General features: G+C 44.2%; 1 protein-coding gene across 5 annotated transcripts in view; it reads left to right on the plus strand.

Annotated features, from left to right (window-relative positions):
- ACVR1 (activin A receptor type 1) overlaps positions 1 to 23,111 on the plus strand; it is a 114,795-nt gene that overhangs the window by 40,668 nt on the left and 51,016 nt on the right. For all 5 annotated transcript variants that reach the window (XM_090045683.1, XM_090045684.1, XM_090045685.1 and 2 more), the window contains exon 2: positions 12,478 to 12,551. In XM_090045683.1, coding sequence (XP_089901809.1) covers positions 12,478 to 12,551 — 74 coding nt within the window. The remainder of the gene's footprint in view (positions 1 to 12,477; positions 12,552 to 23,111) is intronic.

The raw sequence follows: 23,111 nt of genomic DNA on the forward strand, positions 1-23,111 counted from the left end.
GTTCTTATGGGGGATGCGGTTTCTTGCCTGGAAGAGTTCAGTTTAGTATCTCTTTCTCAAAATTTTGACAGGGAGGAACCCAGAGCATCAAGCAGTTTGCTAGGACCTAAACTGTTGAGACAGAGCTTTTAGCTTAAGGGTAGGCAATTATTTTGGCTGTACAGTCACTTAAAGTTTTGTTGAGCTGCTGAGAACCATGCACATAAAATCTTTCAGAAGATATTTTAACAAATTATAGGCTAAACCCCCCCAAATCGTACATTAAAAAATATATATAAAATATTATAATTTTGTTTCAAATAATCATTTCTGACCTGATTTATGTATTTTTGAGTAGTGCATATAAAGGTGATTGCGTAATAGCTGAGAATAAAGTCTTACTTTTGTATATAGATTGTGGCGGGGGGGGGCTGCCCATGGAGCTGGCCAAGGTTTGGGGGAGTGGCGGGAGTGTGTGCAACAGTTTGCCTGGTCAGTGTGGTCTGTGCCCCTCCTTGCCCCTCCAGTCTGGCCTGTGGCTACCTCTGCAGCCCTCTGTACGGGGCTGAGCCCCACCTGCTTCTGCCTGAGGCAGCTTGTGCCCCACTGGCCCCAGCCCTGATGGGGATGCTTCTGGTGCTCGGCTTTCCTTGCCTCCAGCAGCTCCTCCTCCTGCTTGACAGGGTGGGTAGAAGGTGTCCCAGAATTGGAGCTAGAGTCCCATGCACTAGGGCAGGAACCACCCAGGTGCAGCTTCCCCCTTGCTTGGAACAGTGCAGCATAGATTCATAGACGCTAGGGTCGGAAGGGACCTCAATAGATCATCGAGTCCGACCCCCTGCATAAGCAGGAAAGAGTGCTGGGCCTACATTACCCCAGCTAGATACACATCTAGCCTTTGCTTGAAGACCCCCAGGGTAGGGGAGAGCACCACCTCCCTTGGGAGCCCGTTCCAGACCTTGGCCACTCGAACTGTGAAGAAGTTCCTCCTAATATCCAATCTAAATCTGCTCTCTTCTAGCTTGTGGCCATTATTTCTTGTAACCCCCGGGGGTGCCTTGGTGAATAAATACTCACCAATTCCCTTCTGTGCCCCCCTGACGAACTTATAGGCAGCCACCAGGTCGCCTCTCAACCTTCTCTTGCGGAGGCTGAAAAGGTCCAGTTTCTCTAATCTCTCCTCGTAGGGCTTGGCCTGCAGGCCCTTAACCATACGAGTGGCCCTTCTCTGGACCCTCTCCAGGTTATCCGCATCCTTCTTGAAGTGCGGCGCCCAGAATTGCACGCAGTACTCCAGCTGCGGTCTGACCAGCGCCCGATAGAGGGGAAGTATCACCTCCTTGGACCTATTTGTCATGCATCTGCTGATGCACGATAAAGTGCCATTGGCTTTTTGATGGTTTCGTCACACTGCCGACTCATGTTCATCTTGGAGTCCACTAGGACTCCAAGATCCCTTTCCACTTCCGTGCCACCCAGCAGGTCATTTCCTAGGCTGTAGGTGTGCTGGACATTTTTCCTCCCTAGATGCAGCACTTTGCATTTCTCCTTGTTGAACTGCATTCTGTTGTTTTCTGCCCACTTGTCTAACCTGTCCAGGTCTGCTTGCAGCTGTTCCCTGCCCTCCAGCGTGTCCACTTCGCCCCATAGCTTAGTGTCATCTGCAAACTTGGACAGAGTACATTTCACCCCCTCGTCCAAGTCGCTGATGAAGACATTAAAGAGTATCGGTCCAAGCACCGAGCCCTGCGGGACCCCACTGCCCACACTCTTCCAGGTCGAAACCGACCCATCCACCACGACTCTCTGGGTGCGACCCTCCAGCCAATTCTCCACCCACCGGACTGTGCAGTCATCCAAGTCACAGCCCCTTAACTTGTTCACCAGTATGGGGTGGGATACCGTATCAAAGGCCTTCCTGAAGTCCAAGTATACGACATCCACCCCTCCTCCTGCGTCGAGGCGTTTTGTGACCTGGTCATAAAAAGAGACTAGATTGGTCAGGCACGATCTGCCTGCCACGAAACCGTGCTGGTTTCTCCTCAGCATAATTTGTCCTGCCGGGCTCTCACAAATGTGAGCCTTGATGATTTTTTCAAAGATTTTGCCAAGGATGGAGGTGAGACTGACTGGCCTATAGTTACCCGGGTCCTCCTTCCTCCCCTTCTTGAAAATGGGAACCACATTGGCCCTTTTCCAGTCCTCCGGGACTTGACCCGTGCGCCACGAGCATTCAAATATTCCCGCCAGTGGCTCTGCAATGATGTCGGCCAGTGCCTTCAGTACCCTTGGATGGAGCTCATCCGGGCCTGCCGACTTAAAGGCATCCAGTTCTTCCAAGTGACCCTGCACCACCTCAGGGTCCATCTGGAATGGGTGGGGCTCAGCCACATGTGGAGTGCTGCAAGGGTTGCTGAGGGCCAAATTCAGTCAACTGGTGGGTGCAGGTCTGTGGGTCCACTGGCTGATCCGGTCCATGGGTTGTATTTTGCCCACCTTGTCTTAACCGAAGATGAAATAAAAGAGTGAGCACAGTCATGACAAGTGCCTTACCCACACCTCTGCAGATGTCAAATGCAGTGTTTTTCCCTGTTGTCTCAAACACATCTTGGCAATGCAGAATATATTAATCTTGCAGGACCTAACTTAGAGAGCAAATCTTTCATGCTTCTGGCTCTGGTTTATATGTTTAAGCTCCCCAGCTTCTCCAGACATCTGGTTCTCAAATATTTTTTGGATGGCGTACTCTTTGATAAGTTTTTTATGCTGCTGTGGGCTTCTCTAATTCCACATTATGGATAATAAAAAGGTAATGCTTTGTGATGGTAGTCTTGTATTGTAACATCTGCAACAACCTAAGGCATTTTTTAGTTCTTTTTTTTCCCTTTTTCTGTCTCTTCCTCCATTTATTTTTTTTCCCCTTGTTTTGTTTCTCATTCCATCATCTGACTTACCATCTACCTTCTGTGCACCCCAGTTTGAGAAATACCACTAGAGATCCATCTGTAATTATTTGCTGAATCTGCAGTGTGAGGACCAGACTTGTACAGTCTTTAACTGCTGATAAACTCAGCTGATGTGCAGCTCTCATGGAAGGTAGAATTACAGACCAATGTTATGTCTGTCTTGTACTTTAGATTTTATCAAAATATATGATTGGTATCTACAGCCCTTAGGCTCTTGGCTAGTTGCCACTACTACTGTTGGTGATAGTGTGGGTGCTTCTGATTTCTTCATAATACTTTGAACTTGTTTAATCACTTATGTTTCTATTCTATTCCATGTTGAGATGCAACATAGTGCTTTTTTTTTGGTTAATTCATCCTGTTTTTCTTCTGTTTGGTATTCATGGGGTGGGATGGGTATGTGCCATTGGTGATTCAGAACAGAAGACGACCCCCTAGCTGCTTGTTGTAGTCGAGGTCTTAGTTTTTAAGTTTTTGACCTTTTTACTTTTTTAAAATCCCTGAGTGACTGAATATAACTTCCCTAATGGCTCACCCAGCTTGACTTTAATTTTTGTCCTAATGAAATGTATGTATGAATTCCAGGAATCATCTGAAGCTATGCATTTGCATAAATAATACTGTAACCCACCTTGATTCTAAATACTGTCCAGTCTGTTGGCATTAGGACATGAATTTGTTGCTACTGTGTTGCTCCTAAATTACTCTTACCCTACCAGGGTTATCTTCTAAATACATGGTATAGAAAATCTTCCCAAAAGAAATGTTGTTGATAAGAGAGTGTTGCTGCAAAAGAGCAGTGACAGTAGGCAGGCATGATGCAAAACTCTTAAATCCTGTGGACTCATGTTATGAATGTCCTCAGGGCTAAGTACAGGCAGTCAAAAAGCCCAAGGCAGAATCGATTCAGTCTTTGTGGGTTTGTCTAGGCCGCATAGATTGAATTGATTAATGAGCTGAACTGACATTCAGTTTTCAATTGAGAAAGGCAGGTGGAGACCTGCACTAACCCAGGCCAAAAGACAGAGGGTGAAAGAGATTGTGCCCTGCCATCTGGTGCAAGCCCCTTGAACCTTCTGATGCGTCCTGGTGGAATCTGGCACCAGCAGCAGCTGGCAAGATGAGCCTGAGGCCTTGGGCTGGGAGCAGGACCCAATGCTTCCTTCTATGGAGCCAGCCCAGCTGGGCAGGGAGTGGGGAAACCCCCTCCCCCCCACCTTCTTAGCCCCTGCAGCTGGGAAGATCCCAGCTCAGGGTGGCTGAGACCAGGGTGGGTGGCTTTATTTCTCCCTCCCCACTTCACATTGGTGACTTGTGCCAGCTCAGCCTTGATGGGGGAATCGCCCCCCTCCCCCCTGCCCATAAAGCTGGGAAGACCAGGGCTTGGGGGCTCTCTGTCATGGGGCTTCCCTATACTGGGCTTGGGGGCTGGCCTGGGGAGGGGGGACTACTTTCACCTCTACACCCCTCCCTCAGCAGGTCAGTGACTTATGCTGGCTTGTCCTAGGAGGGTGGCAGCAACCTTCTCAGACCAGGGCTCTGGGCTGGGGGTTCTGTTCCCCTGCCTGCTCCCCCCACTGCCCCACAGGGCTGACTGGTGCAGGCAGCACCTGCTGCCTTGGTTCTGTGACAGCCACAGTGCAGGGCCAGCCTAGGCTCTGCCAGAGCAGACAGCACAGCCAAGACTAGCCAGCCTGCCCTGCGAGGTGGGGTTAACAGGGGGCCACAATATTCTGGGATGCTGGGTAGGGTTACCATATTTCCAGCATCCAAAAAAAAAAGGACATCTGGGAGGGAAGGGGGGATATGATTGTGTGGGGGACCATGATATGCCTGTGCCCTGCCTCTGCCCCTCACTCCTCTGGACCTGCAGCCCTTGTTCCATAGATCTCTGCCCCACCAGCCCTTCTGCCCAAGCAGCTCACGTGTTGCGTGCATGTCCACTCTCACGTACACATGTATGCACTCAGTGTCACTTTACCTGGCTTGCTGGGGCTCACGCAGGGAGCACATGACCCCTGACAGCTAATCACCTTGCCTGCTGCTCCCAGCCCCAAGTAGCTAGCCCAGGAGAGTAGAGGACCAGTAAAAAACCTGGACATTTGCTCTTACTTTAAAAACCCACCTAGATGCAGCACAGGGAGCCAAAAAAGAGGACATGTCCGGGAAAACCCATACGCATGGTAACCCTAATGCCGGGGGACTGAGACATAACCTGAGTCAGGAGGGGATCTGAAACAGAAGTTCCATAGACCAGTTTAACTTAAATCAATTAAGTCTGATACTACATCCATCCAGGTTTATCTTAAACCAGGTGTGGCCATATTGAAAGTTTTATGTGCACTGAATTTCTGTTCTGTTACAGGTTTAAATGGGTTTTTGATCACTTATATCAGCTTATGTGTAATTTCTGTCCCTAGTCCTAGTGATCATGGTAGCTCTAATTGTGCATAGTCCAGGAAATGTCTGACCTGCCATACCCTTTCTGCAACTGAAAGTTGGATGGGTAATGAAAGCAAAATCTCTGGTGAATTTAGCTGTACAAGTCTAAGTGTCTCTTCGTAAAAAAAAATAAAATAAATGCCAGACCCTAAATAGCATGAATGTTCAATATAAAACATTGTGTATTTTACAGATTTATGAACCCACCATGCTAATCCATGTATGCGTATTTATGCACTACATTAAGTAAATAATTCTTTAAAAAAATACTTAAGTATACCTTTTCCAGTTTGCTTTCCTTGCTTGCTTCTTTCAGCTTGGCAATATAAGTAGTCTTTTCTAATCCTACTGGCTTTATTTCTGTGTAGTTTGTCTTGTATTGTTCTATATTGCCATGTACATAATGCTGTCTGAGAATATAAACATTTTGAAAGAAGGTTTTACTTTCAGATGCTTTCATTTGCACTTGAACAAGAGCCCTTATTACTATTAAAACTTTACAATTAATGGAGCTTGGGGCCAAATGCAGTACAGGAATAGTCCTTCAAAAACAGTAATTAAAAACCAGACAATAATATCCAAAATTGGGTGTGGAATTTGGTACTGCATAATTTAAAAAACCCTGAAACTTGTTTTCATTTGCTTTTAATTCTAATGGAAATAGCTTTGTTTTTTTTTTAATCGTGTGTGTGTGTGTGTGTGTGTGTGTGTGTGTGTTTAAAAACATTTCTGTGCTGTGTTTACAGCTCAGTCTTGTGTTAATGTAAGAAAGTCTGAAAGTGAAACTGACTAGAAACCTATCTGCTCTACCTCTCCACTATCCTTGGCTGCCTTTTAAAGCACGCATCAGCCCCACAAATCCTAAACTTGAGCCAGGTCTCTTCCTCCCAGAAAACAATCAATCCAAAATATGGTCCACACAGTACTGTACTTACTGGGCCTTTGCTTCATCCCTTCCCTTTTCTATGTGTTCCTGAACCTGCAAAAGGGGTTTGGAGGTATGAGCCTTTCCATTTATACAGAGTTCTGTTAACTTCACTCCAGCTGACTCCATCCAGGTAGAAGGGTTCAGGCGCATCCCGGTTTGGGACCTTGGATTCTAAACTCTTCCAGCTTGGAGTTCACACTGGTTTCTAAACTTTGCAGCATACTTCTGGTGGTGAGTAAAATATGTAACTTCATCACCTGAGCTGAGAGAAACGGAACCCCCAAAAACAAACAAACAAAACCTGAACCTCCACCCCAGCATTATAAATATAAATAAAAGGTTGGATAAAAAAAAAGTTGTTGTAATAATCTTGGACATTAATGTAGTAATATAATGAGCATTCCTCCTTTGACCTCACAGTATGACTTCAAAATGCTGTATAAACATTGGGTATATTTTTAAAGTTTAGAATAAAGCGCTGTTTAAGTCCCGACTATAATAATTTTAGTTTTGCTGCTAGATTTGTATTTTACTCTTACCAATACTAATACAGTATATTTACTGAACTCTTGTAATGGTTCTTTTTAGAATGTGTTATGGAATCTTGTATATTTTGCAGTTTTAAAATGGCATAGCTTTCACTGCCTTATGCATTATTATGAATATATTTTGGAGCTTAAAGGCATCTCTTTAAATTACATTTTTATGGAGGGGAATCATACTCATTTTATAGCCGGTATATTTTAAGTAGATTATGGTACAGTGTTTTCAGTGACCATAACTCAGACTTGCCCCAATTAGTTTGTGTCTGCTTGGGTTTGTAGGAGGCTAGTGATAACATAGCAAATACCAAGACAATAGAGCACCAGCTCTCATGTAATGCTCCTGCCAGAGCACAGTCATGGGAGTCAGCTTTGATGTATTCTGAAAAAAGGTGCAGCTTATTGGCTGTAACTACTTTTCTTTTTTTTCCTGAACCACAAGTATGTCTGACTCCTGCAGGTAAGCAGCCAGGGCTGTTTTCCTTCAGTGCTCAGCACTTTCAAGCTTGGAAACAGTAGTGTCTTTGTCAGGTTTATCTCTGCAGCAGGAAACATTTAATCTAAAACTTTGAGAAGCAAGGATGTTGCTGGGAAATCAAAGCTGAGAAGGCAGTCGACTAACTGGAGATGGGATTGTACGGCAGAAGGGCTTATCGGAGGATAAGTCTGAAGTGACAGATCATTTTGAACAGGCAACAGTACTGAGCTGCTCTCCAAGGCTATGCAATTTGGACCAGTGCCACCTCTTCCCCTACCCCTTCCAGCCAGCACATCAGAGGGACGGCTCAGCCAGCAGAGGGTTGCATTTCTTTTCTTACAAACAGTCATATGCTAATCTCTGTGAAGGATTTCTTTTTTGATGGGTTCATTTCTCTCTCGATAAGAGGGAGTTTGTTGAACCCCCTCTTTGTTTTGACTGTTGGCATCTGATCCTGGAGCTGATTTATAAATGGGTTTTCTTTCGGGGTTTATTTTTAACTAGCTGAATTAATAGGCTAACAGCAGATACTGCAGTCTCTGAGCAAAATGGCAACCAGCTAGGGATCCTGACTTCTCTTCCAAAGTTTTTGGCAGGCTTTCAGCTATCTAAACACAGTATGTTGGCTGGAGCTGGATAACCACATACAGTAAGAAGAGATATCTCTCTTGCTTGCTGGTGTCTGTCTTTTTATTTAATATAAATCCAAACAAAAGGAACATTTTGAAGCAGACAGAAATCTTTGTGCAGAATAAAGTATTCAAGAGTTTTTATTTATTTTAGTTACATGTTTTGGGTAACTTTTTTTCAGAGGAAAATCAGGATACTTTTATTTTAGTCTCCTCCCACCCCTCTTCTCTTGTGCTCAGATTTATAGCAGATCCAGCTGTAGTGGAATAACTCAGTTGTGAAGCCTTACGGGCCACAACAGCTATTTGCCAGAAGTCTAAGGGCTGTACCTTGTCTGCACAAACACAGGACAAGATTTTAATTGTTGATAAATATGTACAGGGTGAGGTGTTTTAAAAAAAAAAAAAAAAAAAGCTGTAGTAAGTATGCATGGCACTTCAGAGCCAGTAGACAAAATATTCTTTTAGGCCTTTCGGAGAAGGAATGTCTACAAGAAGAAAGTTTCAGAGAAGCAGCCAGGTACTACCTGGCATCTGGCTTTCCCTTTTGAGAGGGCTAAGTATGTTATAAAATGCATATTTGAGTATGTTAATAGACTGATCTTTCACGCTATCATTCAGATTTGTAATGGGAGAGCTCTGTATAATAGCTATATGAGCTGCTGAAGTACTTTGGACAGATATGCCCTCTAACATAGATCTAACACAGATCTGGTATGTCAGACATTCAACTGATGATTTTTATAGAAAGTAAGGAGTTTTGGGAAGAAAGAGGCATGACATAGCCTCAACCTGGCCCTGCAGGGGGGGGAAGAGGGTGTGATCCTGCACCCCCTCAGTGGTGGGGAAAATCAGGCATAGTTTGCCCCTGACCAGCTGTGAAGAGCTTGGGGTTTTGGGATTTGCCAGGAGAGTGGGTATCCAAATTAATGGATACTGAGCCCCACCACCAAATTTCCTGATCCATGGGGATCCCTGTGGGGTAGGTACAGTGGCTTTATCAGCCTCAGGTTGAGCATCCCTAGCTTACTGGATGGAGTCCTGGACTAGGTTTTGCAAGACCATTTCAGCTCTCCACTGGTCTGCTGGTTGGCACAGGGCAAGTGACTTCTCTGCCATAGTGTTTTCATAATGATGATGATTCCCTTTAAGCTCTGTAATTGTAATGAAACTAGATCTTCTGGTATCATCTATAGGGGTTTCTGAACATGGCCTGATAGTTCAAGCATCAAACAGTTGAGCAGATGCTGTGGCAGGGCACCATTTAAGGGCAGAGTTGGGCAGCTACCAGGTACCTGTTGATGGCAGCCATTTTGAGAGCATGGGATATAAAGGCTGCAGTTTGCTGCTGCCAACCCAGGCAGAAACACTGCCTGGCTGAGCTACAGCAGGAACATCTGAAAGGTAAGAGCAGGAGGCTTGTGGTCCTTGGTGTGACCTAAAACTAAACCCTGCTAGGGAAGGGTGGCCTGGTGGGGCTGTGGGTGGTGCGGGAACCCCCAGGAAATGCCAGGCCAGTTACCTCCCCGGTGAAAGGTGAGAAGGGGTGCCTTAACCCTAGCCCTCATCTTTGGGTGGCCTTTGGAGGCAGTTGTGGGAGCAGTGGGGCCAGACACGGCAAGCAGAGTGCTACCTGAGCCCAGCAAGAATACGAGATCCCAGAGACCCCAGAGGGGATGGTGTAGAGATGTTGGGAGTAGTGGGGGCCAGGTATGCCTATGTGTAGGTGCCTTAGCCCGGCAGGGATGAGAGATCTGCGAGACCTCAGGAGGGGTAGCACGGGGAGTATACAGCGTGGCCCCCACATAGTGTAGGGCTGAATGGGAGTAGGCTTGAAGGGCTGTGCACGATGGGGGCTGAGTAGGGTTGAATGGGAGTAGGCCTGATGGGCAGTCCCAGGGGTGCATTGAGTAGGACCGAACTTGGAGTAAGCCTGAAAGGCAACACAAGGGCCAGCCCTGTGAGTGAGTTGTTTGTGAAGATAAGACCCCAGGGTGGTGTGTGGTGATGTAGGAATTTCAGGTGTGGGGAAGAGGCCAAGGCATGGTTGTGGATGCCTGAGGCCATAGTTTGGGCAAGAGTTCGAGTGGGGGGCTCAGCCAGAGATTTAGGGATGAGTTCTGACCCCAGTAAGTCCCCTGCTGTAAGGAGGCCAAGACTGAGTTGAAGGAAAGACCTTAAGGGGAAGCATAATGACCCGCTGCTCCAGAGAGGGAGCGAGAGTCTCTGTGGGACCCTGGAGCACCAGTCTTGGTGTAGATTATGATTACATAATGTGGATGCCATCTGCGAGGCATGGGCTGCAGTGTACGGGAGCATGGAGCCGCAGCTAGTGCTCCCTGGCATCGGGGCAGTAATGGGCAGTCTCCTGCATTATATCAACAGCTTATGGAACAGCAAAGTCGTGGCAGGAGAGACTGGGTGGACTACCGCATAGAGACAGGTGGGCGGGCTGGTATGAGAACTGGCTCCAAGAGCTGCCCCCTGTCACGGATGCCCTTTTTTTGAAAGTTGATCCCTTTGCCTAGTGGAAGAGCTTTTATTCATGTCTTGAAAGTTTTATGGTCCATTTTCATTTAGTTTAATTTATTTTTTGTTTGGAATCATATACGGTGTATGTTTATATTTCAGGGTGAGAGAAGCACCTCTCTAATAGGTCACATTTTAGAAAGAGATCATTGCTTCCCCAGAGCGAAGGGTCCTGGTGTACTCCCATTGCCTTCTCCAATCCTAGAAAAGTATCTGTTTTTGTGTTTGAGAAACTGTCAAAGGATTCTTCAGAATGTAAATGTTTTGTGGTGTCTCCCTCATTTCTATGTCATGACTTTTTTCTTCAGTCTCTTACTATATTTTCAGGTAACCTTTCGTATATTTACGTTTAATGCCTTAAATTCTAGAGGGAGGAAACAGTGGATTTTGCTCTGTATTTGTTTGCTTCACTCTGTCCCTATTCCTGGCCAGTTAGCTCTTCTGGGTTGGTATAGAATGCGTGTCCTACTTGCCCTCCAAATGAGGCTGGGAGTGAACTGGAGAATTTCTGGAGATTATACAACCCTGCGGTATGTCTCCCCTCCAGGGTTGCTTCTTTAGCCACCTCTGTGGTGGCTAGATACCAACATCACTAAAATCAGTTTTTTCTGTATGGGCACTTGAGCTGTTGATATGTTTGAAAGGAGATGGCATGTTGAATCTGCCACCTTTTTCCCAGGCTTGCATAATTTCATCTGGATACAGTGTCAAGAAGAATTTTTTTTTTTTTTTTTTGTGAGCTGTTGAGACAAATGAAACTTGGTAACTGACAGTTTGGGGTATTAAAGAGGAAGACTGTCCAAGTCATCTCCATCAACTTGCACATACTTTTTTTTTAATGGCAAAGCACCCTTCTACTTATCTTCAAACATTACAACAAAGATGAGTTGGCTGTCTTCCACACTTTTTATTGCTCAAAATGATGTTATATTTTATTTCGGGGTATCCCTGGCACAATGTTCTGTTCCAGTCTTCTGTTCCCATCTTGTTTCTAGTGAGAGACAGAAAATGAATACTTACCTGTTGAAAGAGCTGGAATATTGACACTGTTGCATTGGCATATGAAAAGAAATAGCTGGAGAAGGTTATTTGGTTAATGATTCTTGAAATAGAGGAAGTTATTGCTTTTTGAGCTAGAAATTAAGAGTGGTTAACACAGTTTATAATATAACTCTTCCATCCTACAGACAGTGATTCTGCTAAGGATTGTGTTTATTACGACTAAAACTCCAGGCTTTGAGTTGAAAGATCTTTTGATCATTTTAACTGATGTTAGTTTCCATGTTTATATTTTGGGTATAATTTTTTTTTTAACTGAAAAGAATTGGTAAATATAAAGTTGGTTGAAGGGAATCGAGTGCTATTTTTAAAGAGAATTTAATGAACAGCAGGACTTGTTTTGCAGAGCTCTCTGTGACGGTCTATATTTTCAACACTTTTGAGACCTCTGTCTAATCTATTAGTTGAAAACCAGTGGCAAGACTACACAGTCCACCCTGACATAACCACAAGACATAACACTGTAAAATTCAGATTAATCTCATGCGTAAAATGACTCGTTTGAAAGTTCAGAACTTTTGGCTGTATGTTGGTCAAGGTTTATGTCACGAATTTGTATCGTATTTGGATCTATAAACAATATTGGAAGATGGCTTACATGAGTAAAGCTGGTACTCTGGGTTAGTATCTGGAGGAAAATAACAAATGCTATTTCTGAGACTCTTTTATTTGGACAATTAAAATTGTTGTAAATGCAGTGAGATGGAAATAATGTGTAATGGGGGTGGGAGGGAGAGTGATATCCAGAAACAAACCTACGTGCTGCCTAAATCATGTGTTGAATCAGTGAATGCCAGTTGATAAAGCTGCATGGTGGGTAGGGGGGTGTGTGTGTGTGTGTGTGTGTGGGGGGGGGATTGGAGGGGGAAAAAAAAGTATCTAATCATGAAAGTATAAACATTTCTCTCTTGTGCTCTTTCTACAGATCTATAATGATACATGGAGTTATGATTCTTCCCATACTGATGATGATGGCTTTTCCCTCACCCAGTTTCGAAGGTAAGTAAAGTGAGTTATAGTGAGCTAACACAGTAGCTGTTTTTTCTCTTGAAGGTCTAGGTTTGTATTCAGATTTATGTATTAGAGTTAGTTGGTCTTAGCCTACAAATTGACAGTTCTCAAAAATTTTTTAGAGGTATCCACTTGCTTTAGCATTTAGGGTTGCTTATCTTTGCACTTGTAGTGAGTGTGAGTTATCAGAACTCATTTTCAGTACCTACAATGACTTGTGCTTGCTCCAGTAAGAGACTTGAGTCTTCAGGCTGACATTTTATTCAGTAATACAGGGGTAGGCAAAATACAACCCATGGGCTGGATTTGGCCTGCCAGACCATTCTATCAGGCCTGAGGGGCCCTCAAAAAATTTAGAAAATTAATATTAATCTGTCCCTGGTTGCCTGTCAAAGATGACAGGAACCAGGGGCAGTAGGACCCAGGGGGAGCTAGTGGCGGAACTAAACAGCTGCAGAAGTAAATCTGTGCGCCCCCACCCTTTCCACCCCTCTTCCCCCGAGTCCCAGCTGGAAGCCTTTGCCTAGTGAGAGCTTTTGAAGGCTTCTGGCCTGGGACTATTCCTGCATCTGTGTGTCGAGGGAAATACAGATAGGAAGGTGGGGGGTGGGGGGTGACTTTAAAAGGATAGCCATAAATTATGCTGAAAAAAACAATAATTGATTTAGCTCTTTAAGGACCATTTATGGTGTCAGTACTCAGACGAGGTTTTGGTAGGGAACCATGTGTTTATACCTGGTAGGGAGATTAAGAAACCAGCCATATCACTTGTTTTGCCAATGGATTTTGACTTCTTGGGGAAGGATAACTTCTTGAAGCCTTTAATAATGGGCTCTAAATTTCTTTGTATCCAATGCCATTGATGGACCTGAAGAAGAAAGTAGAGAGAAAAGTGATAGTGAGGATGCATGTGAAGGTGGCCAATCTTAAATTGTAGGACTTATCAGGATTTTTTGGGCAGAACTTAAACTCAACAAACATTACCTAAATATATATTATGACTTAGTTTTTGTCAGTAGGTCTTCTTATAAAAAACGTATTTTTTCCACGTGTGGAATCTAATTATGGGGGAGGTGTTGTTTAAATTTAGGGTTGTTTTGGATTCAGAGGTAAACTGAAATGATAGGAAACAAACATTAAAGTTGTAGTTTTATTTACTTGCAGAATGTTCTGGCTTTAAATTTTCAGGGCAGAAGGAAACATCATGATTGTATACTTTAAATTGACTGCGTAATGTAGGAGGTAGCATATATCACCCAGATTTCACTGTCCGGCCTAATAACTTAAACTACTTTGCAAAATTATATTTTAATTAAAAAATAAACTTAGTTATCCAGCTGTTTTAGCATTGCATTCCCACCCCCAATACCCGGCAAATGTTTCTAGTCATTGTTTTATCTGACTCAGCCTTGTTTTTAATGCAGTGTAAAACTTTTTGATGGTACCCCTTTAAAAAAAAAAAAAAAAAAAAGGATGTGTTCATCAAGGGAACAATTACAGTCTCCTTTCTTTTCCAGAAATGGCTGACTATACTAAACCTGGAGTAATGTGATAGTACTTAGTTATGTAGTGAGAGGCAATGCTGGCATCTAATGTGCTCCTAGTATGGATTTTAGAAAGAGATATATGTTAGGTAGAGGGAAGAAAAGGGCTAGCAGGCTCTTTATCCGTGCTGTTTATTGACTTATACCAGGGCTCAGCAGATGGCCTGTGTCTGCGCTGTCCATGGGTTGGGAAATTTCGTGTAGGGGAACCAGTAGCAATTAATACAGCCACCTTCCCCTGCTGCCAATTTCCCAGACCCCAAGCCCTGTGGGGTTGGATGTCGACCAGGTCATGCCCTTTTGTCTCAGGGTGACCAAGTGTGGGCTGGGACATGTCTCCTCCCCTCCACTGCCCATCTGGCCTGTCAGGCAAATAGGTTGAGCACCACTGACTTATACAAATAGAGCATTTACATAGACCAAAGCATTTCCTATTCATGTTGTATTAGGCTGCAAAGTTAAGGGAAGAACATTATTTTTGAATTGGAGGGTGCTCTGTAATTAAGTTTGGTATCATTTGTGATGGAGTTGAAGCTTGTAAGAAGCGGTCAGAAAGCTAATCCTACACACTTCCTTTTGTGCATCTTCCTTTAGAATCATAGAAAATTAGGGTTGGAAAGGATCTCTGGAGGTTATCTAGTCCAGTCATCTCCTGCTCATCCCCAAGTATATCATCCACAGGATGTAAATATCATTTAAGAAATATTCATTTAACTTTCTCTAATTTTATCAGTTAAACAGTTAACTGATTAACACACTAGCTGGGACATGGCTGCTGCTGGGAGACACTCCTGGCTCCTGGGGCCCTTTGACTGGGGGGGAAAGGAAGCAAACCCAGCCAGACAACACGGCCCACATGAAGCCGTGCCCTGGGAGGGGAAGAGAACCTGTGAAGGAGCAGCTAGTTGCTTAATTGGTGAGTCATTAGTCTTCTGGCTGTTTTCCTCTTCTGCTATGGGTATTAGTTCCTCTCCCTTCTCTTCCTCCCCTCCTCTTTGCTCCTCTCTCCCTCCATTCTGCCTGCCCTGCTGCCTTCTGATTCCTGCTGGGGCACCAGGAAGCCTTCCTTTCCCCGCCCCCCCTTCTCTGCCACACTGCATGGGGAGCTAGAGGATAATGGGTAACCTAACTGGTTATCACTGTCCTTATTGGTTAAACGATTAATCAGTGGGGATACTGGGAGGGGGGTGGGCTACAGAGGCCTGTAGCCTACCCTATAGCTTCCCTTCCAGTGCCTCTGTTGCCTGGCCCCAGCACAGCTCCAGCCTAGGTGTCCCCCCCTCCCCCCCGCGCTGAGAACCCAGTGCCACCTGCAGCTGCAGCAGCAGCCTGCCTTCACCCTGCGCACAGAACTGGTGGGCACTTGCCCCCCATGCCTCCCCAGGGGTGTGCCTAGCAGTGGGAGGACCCCCCCCCTGCCCCATGACCCCAGACAAGCTGCTCATAGCTCCATCATGTGCCCCATCATGGTTGGGCAGTGCCTGCCCCTCTCCTCCCTCACTGTGAGAGCCTTGATCTGCCCCTCCTTCCTCCCCTTCACCCCCCAATAAACTTACCATCTGGATGCTGCTTTGGAAGCTGCTGGGCTGCATATCAGCAATCGGATTAATATCAGTCTCAGCCACTGGTGTCAGCCCAAAAAATCTTCCTTGGTGCGCCCCTATTCACAACCTCTGTGGGTAACCTATTCCAGTGTTTTACTACACTTCTAGTGAGAGAGTTTTTCCTACTATCTAACCTAAACTTCCCTTGCTGCAACTTGAGACCATTGCTCCTTGTTCTGTTATCAGCCACCACTGAGAACAGGCCAGCTCTATTCTCTTTCAACCCCCACTTCACGCAGTTGAAAGCTGCTATTAAATCCCCTCTCAGTCTTCTCTTCTCTAGACTAAATAAGCTCAGTTCCCTCGGCCTCTCCTCAGAAGTCCTGTTCCCCAGCCCCCTCACCATTTTTGTTGCCCTCCGCTACACTCTTCAATCTGTCTACATCTTTTCACTCTCCCTGACTGGTTTTTCTATTTGTATTTCGGATAGTTGCTGGGATGATGCACAGTGTTGCTTATATCATTTTTTACTAATGCTGGCAATGACGTAGCAGTGGTCTTGCTGTTTTCCTTGTATTTTCTTGTAGTAACAGCTGTTTTCTTGTACTGAAAGTAGGAGGCAAGGACTGACCAGTGTGCACAATGTTTTTGTACCTGTTAGTCACACATTTCAGATCTTGCAGTGGCTGGGCATTGGGAGTGGTGTGAAAATTCCACTTTTCTGTTCCACAATTTCACTTTGTAACTGTTACTGATACAAGATACAGTGTTGGTAGCTGACCAGGAGCAGACTTGGGTTTGTGGAGTGGGATGGGGAAGGAAAGTGCTACTCTAGGACTTATTTTAGGGTGTGCTCCTGTCCTGTAGGTTTGTACATATGAGCAGGGAGAAAGGGGAACTACAGGCAACCCCTGCTTAGCGCTTTTAATTGGTTCTGGAAAAACCGAGCCCTAAGTGAAACAGCGTTAATTGAAATCCATTTCCCCATTGGATTTAATGTAAATAAAGATAATTGGTAATGCACCACCTGCTGGCCCAGGCCCCATGCTCCTGCAGCCCGGGCCCAGCACTCCTGCTGGCCCTGGCCAGGCTGCTCCCAGCAAGGCACCACGTGGATTCTTCCAGGGAAGGCAGCAGCTCCTCCTGGCCTCATTTTCCCCCTGCCGCGATGGCCCCTGCTAGCCTGCACGCGCTGGCCTCCAGTGCACCTGTGCGTGGCCTTAGCCACCCTGCCCATGGGGCCTGAGTCAGGTACCTGTCTGCCCAGGGATTTATGGTGAGAAGGCAGCAGGGCTCTGACACAGGGTAAGTAGTGGCATCACCCACCTGCCCACGCCCCGCTTTGCCCACCTGGGACTCCTTCCAGGGCACCTGGCACTGGGACAAGCTACTACCACCAGATTGCGGTGTGGGAGCTCTGTGGGCTTGGCTTGCACTGGCCCAGGCCCTGCACTCTTGCTGGCCAAGCCTTGGGCCCTGTGCTCCTCCCTGCCTGCTGGCTGTTCCAGTACCATGTGCCGGAGTGGACCCTGAGCTCCTGCCACCTCCACTGGCCTGGGCTCCAGGCTCACGCTGCCCTGCCCCTTCTGACTGCTACTGCTCCTCCCTGCCCGCTCCAGAACCATATGCTGGAGTGGACCCTGGGCTCCCGCCAGCTGCCACTTACCACTTCCCTCGATGCTGACACCAACGCCATTGCTTCTCCCTGCCCTTGCACTGAGCGCTATAATGAAACACTCTGAGCCCTAAGTGAAACCAGGTAGATATGTTAAATTAGTGCTACAATGAAACCACAGTAAGCAAAACCACGTTAAGGTGTGGTGGTGTGTAGTTCATTCAAACCTCTTCCTTTGTGGGAGGCTAGGGCCAGTAGTTGTGGTAGATGGCAAGTGGTGCAGTGCAGATAGATCTGCATTGTAACTGGCTCTTACTTTATGGTAGAAGAGTTGTAGTATTCTCTTACTCTGCTTTCCAGACATGTGCTGCCAGCTAGCATAATCTCATTCTGTAACTGGTAAAATATTATGCCTGTCTGCCTCCTAACTTTGAATGGCTAGTAAGTCTTTTATTATAAAGCATAGCAAATGCTTCGAGTTTGTTAAAGTCCAAAATTAGCCCTGAAGTATCCTGTTTCTTAAGCTAACTCTACTGAATAGTAGTAATTTACATGTGGTGTAAGAACACCCCCAAACCTTGCAGCGGTCCTGGCCATCTGCACATTATTATACTTCCAAGTTTTATAGCTGTGCCCGTGATCCTAACTCCCTGCAGCTGTGGAGTGATTCTTATCAGATGCAATTAAGTGCTATTACAGAATTTACGTGGAAGGTCATATATGGCCTCTTCATAGTGGGACAGTTCTTCCTACTATCAAACCTAAATTGCCTTGCTGCATCTTAAGACTGTTGCTTCTCGTTCTGTCATAGCCGCAGAGAATAGTCTGCCTCTTAATAGCCAACCTTTAGGTATTTGGAGACTGTTATCAAGTCCCCCCCTCAGTCTTATCTTCTCCAGACTAAATAATCTTACTTATTTCAGCCTTTCCTCATAAATCAAGTTTCTCAGACCTCTGAACATTTTTACATTTTTGTTACTCTACACTGGACATTTTTTTTCCCTTATTTATCTACTTTCTTTGAGGGGCCCAAAACTGGACACAGTAATCCAAGCAAGGCCTCACTAGTAAGTGGGGAATAAGTTCCCCTGTTCTGCATGACACTTCTATTAATACAGCCCAATATTCTATCAGCCATTTTTTGCAACAAGAGTATGTTCAACTAATTATCCACTTGTAACCCTTAAGACCCTTTGGGCAGTACTGCAGTCTAGCTAGTCATTCCTCAGTCTGTATTTGTGCATGTGACTTTAATGTCTCAAGTGCAGGATTTGCAAAAATTCCAGTGCTTTGGAACCTGTCTGCTTGTTTAGTTCCCCCACCCTTCAGTTTAAAAAGAAATGGAGGTGCTCATTGGATGGTGATACTCTTGACTTCTAGTGGCAGGATTGAAGAGATCACCCATAATATTTCTGATCATGATTTTCCTTAGCTCAAGTAGCTGAGCTCCTGCGCAGCTGTGAAGGTTGATTTCTGTTTTACCCATCTGAGCTTAGCTGATGATCATAGTGTCTGTGTATGTACAGTATGCAGTCACAGATTCATTTCAGCTTCCTACTGCAGTGACGGACAGTAATTTACCAGTAGGAATTTACTATCAGGTTTTTTCTGTTCTGACGTTCTCTGTCTTCGTCTCCTTCCTTGTGGTGTAGATCTGATTTTTCTTTCTTTGACCTATCCCTGGGACAAATACCAAATAATCTTAACTAGTGTTTTTTATACATAATCTGTTCTTAATTATTTCATCAGGGTCCATGGAAACACCGGTTTATGTTTTTGTCAGTCTGAAAACATTCTGGTGCCAATTTTCCATCCAGTGGCATGCACAAGCTTAGTCCCCCTATACTGCCTCTTTAGGGCTTCCAGCATTTCCAGTTCCTTTTATCGTGAAGGTGAAATGCCACTTTCGGCCATGCTTTGGATGATAGGCCCTCTGGAGGAAATGCTTTTGAAATGTAAATAGTAACAAAAGTAATAAACCTTGAGTATGGCTAAATGACCTACCCAGATTAACGTGAATGTAATTTAGAGTTCCTTAGTTCTCAGTAAAATAAAGGGTGTTTTTACAAGTGTTCCAGGGATGGGGGTGGGGGTTAATTAGAGCTGCTCTCAGGAGCCACCTTAATTAAAATGTCTGCAGCATCTTGTGTATTCAGCAACGCGTGCTTGTTCGATAAGCATCATTAAAGTGCCCCCGCCACCATTTTGAAATGTGGGGACACTGAATACACATGATGCTGAGGCTACTGGAGTGTTGCGTTTTAATTGGAACACTTCAGCAGACTTGATTAATTGAGTCTGCTCTGATGCATTCTAATTAGAACGCATGGGAACAGGTGTTGGGCATGTGTATAGGTGCCCAAAGTGATCCAGGGCCTCTCTTTATTGTTTTGATTTAGAGAATTCAAATTATTGATATAGCAAGGTAAGATAGCAATATGACATATTTCTGTGGTGGTTGTGTATATAAAGTTAAACTTAAAAGAAGTTGTGGTACCTGGGCCAAAGAACTTACATTATGACAGAGAGAAACTGGGCGCAACATACAAAGTGAAGTGATGCATTTGGCAACTGGTAACATAAAGTGGTGTTCAAACCCCCCCCTCCCCCCCGCTTTGTGAAGCTAAAGCCCCAGTCTGGCCCCAAGTGCCATTGATTCCCATCACCAGCAGCAAGGGGCAACCATGTATTTGGCAGCAGCATAGGACACTGCCCTCTAAGTCAGCCCTCAGGGAGTGTGCCCCAGTTGTCTGCCCCTAATTACATTGTTGATTTTGGGTTTGTCTTTCTAGTTTGTGTAATGTCCATAGATTATCCCAAAAGCTTGAATTCTAGCTGCAGTCAACCAGCTGATGTTTTGTGGACATAGAAGATGGGAAGCCTGTGGAGCAGCTCACAGAGGACAATCCATGCAGCGTTGTTGTATTTTGTGCAGAATTATCTTGATTAAACCAATTTCAAATGGGTTAAAAGAATGGAGACTGCATTTTACTGGTTAAAACCTGAGTATCATCATTCTTGTTTCATAGGAGTAGCTTGGTAATTCACAGTAATAGCTGGGATTGCCCTAGCTAAATATTGCAAAGGGGCAAGTCAGCAAACTAAGAAAAAATGTCAAACTAAGCTGAAGTTCCTAATACCTAGAGGGGTATTAGGGGTACAAGGGATCAGGGATTTGGGGCTAAATTTGTCCTATTCTAGCATTTATTTATTTATTGTCATGGGGGAAATCATGGGTACTACATCCCCTTAACTTCAAAGTTTGTCCATACCCTAAATAATGAATTTGAGCTATATATGTGTATGGGAAATTAGACTTGTAAGTTGTATTAGTGCAGGGGTGGGCAATTATTTCGGGCGGAGGGCCACTTACTGAGTTTTGGCAAGCCATCGAGGGCTGCATGACAGGCAGCCAGGTGTAGATGAATATTAATTTTCTAAATTTTTTAGGGGCCTCACGGGCCGGATAGAATGGCCTGGTGGGCCACATTTTGCCCATCCCTGTATTAGAAATCTTGCAGCAAGCTCACATATCTTTACATGTTGTAAGTCAGAAGAAGTGCAGGGTCTAAAAATGCTGTCGCATGCTTGTATATTAAGAAACATGGTAAGTGGGATAATTGTGTTTTTGTTTTTTCATTTTGAGTATTTCAGTCACCTAAACTTTGGCTTTTTACCTAATATATTGCCCAGTGGAGATGTATGTGTATATGTGTATATATATTTCTGACAGCATTCCATGTCTCAAATAGCTGTTATTTCTTACTTTCAGTAGGTGCTTTTCATACATTTACATGTCTTTGGTAAAGCACTTTATAATTTTGACTGGCTTATGACAGTCTTCATGATTTGGTCTCTTGTATAGCCAAGCAGTGATAAAAATTAATGCCCTTTGAGCACTCATGCTACAAATGCTGTACTTCTGCCAGGTCCTTGGGTACTAAGGAGCTTTGTTCCTTTCCTTTCAAGTTTTAAAATGTAGTCCAGTATGAAATATTTTACATTTCAGGCCTATTGAATTCCATTTCTGTATTTGATCTCGTATGATTTTGGGAAATCTTGTTATTTTCCCATTTCTTGTGTAGATTAGTAAAAAAAAAAAAAAAAAAAAGTTTGGTTTTTTTCCCCTCACTCCATCCCTTACTTTACATTTTACTGATAATTTAAAGGAATATTGGTGGAACCCATCCTGTTTCACATAAAGAACTGTTGGATTTGGACGTGAAAAGCGAATTTATAACTAAGCATTTGGTAGCCTGCATTTCTGCATTCCTGACAGTTCACCTGGCATATTGTATGGGACTTCTAAGGTCATGGCCAGACTAAGTGTCTGAGGACAATTTAAAGATTTGCTTGCTTTTTAAATTAGTTTGAGGCTGTATTAGCAGTTAGCTACTCACTATATACTTGGCTGGTATATCTGAGTAGCGCATCAGTGAATTGGAGAAGCTACAGACTAAACAAGGGTGAGACCAGAATAGAGAAATCACGACTCTTGAAAATCTTGTTTTCTGTAGTCTTTAAGATTATTGTAGTTTTCCCACCAGGTGCAAAGGATGATATTTGTAATCAGAAATAAAAATGTTTTGACTACAGAAAAATCAGACGGCTCTGTCTTGCCTTGATAAGGCAGAAAGCATACCGTAGCATGCTGCCACTGTGGTGGCACTGAATAAATCAAGATACCGAGGCACTCTGAAGCTTTCACGTAGGTGTGCCCAGTGTTAGAGGATTCCACCCTTATATTCTCGTACATCAGTAGGCATTTCTCTCATTGCTTATTAAATGAAGTGCCCGTTACTATAACCTATGAACTTCCTCAGCTTTTTGTCTTAGTAAGTAACTGTTATAAAACAATTACAGGCAGTCCTTGGACTTATGACACAATCGGTTCCTGAAAACTGCGTCTTAAGTCAAAACCTTGCAACTTGGAACCAATTTTTTCATAAGAAACAATGTTATAAATGGAGGATTGGTTCCTGAACCAAGGCCCAATACTCTATTTTCACCAAAAATACTCCAGAATTTTATACTCGATCAATTATAGATGAGTAATACAGCTACATTAATGTATTTATATTGTAAACAGCAATCCTATTGATTTGGAAGGACTTCTTTGAGGAGACATTGCTGGACTTTTTGAAAGGCTCTTGGCTGGACTTTTTGAAGGGTTCTTAGCTGGAGTCTTCTCAGGAGTCTTGGCTGGAAGTTTTTCTGAAGTCTTGTCTGCTTGCTTAAAGTATCCGAGGAAGTTTGGACAGATGTTCTCCTGTACACCAGAATTTGTGTGTTTTGTGCCTATTCTACCAAGAAAGAAACTACAGAAATGTTCATGAGGACTGAACTGTTGCTGATCTGGGGCTTATAGCCTGGTGGTGCATTCTCACCAGGTGCACAGGTATACAGTTCCTACACTTTGCAGTTAGGCAGATCATGACTAGGTAGAAAAACAAATGTGACATCCAGATATTTTGTCCAGTCAATGTAGAATCTTAATAGATGTTTAGTGACAACAGTGAGGGTACAGTTTCAAATTTTATGATGCTAGCTTGTTTTCATTTCATGTGACACTGACTTCAGAAATCCTTTTTAACATTGTCACAAACCCAACTCATTTCATGTAATTAGCAAATTATTATTTTACATGGCAATATTATATAGAAAGATGCAGTTGTCTATTTATGCACATTGGTGTCGAGTACAGACTTTTGTCTGTTTTTTTCCCCAAGTCAATTATGACATTTCCTCATAAACCTAAGACCTGAAATCTTAGTTTAAGTCCACATAAGTTATTTATTCTCAGTGGCAGACTCTAATTGTTGGCTTGATTAAACTCAAACTTGTG

Source organism: Crocodylus siamensis, chromosome 4 (assembly GCF_052110815.1).
Source record: "Crocodylus siamensis isolate JL-2025a chromosome 4, ASM5211081v1, whole genome shotgun sequence".
Classification (NCBI taxonomy): domain Eukaryota; kingdom Metazoa; phylum Chordata; order Crocodylia; family Crocodylidae; genus Crocodylus; species Crocodylus siamensis.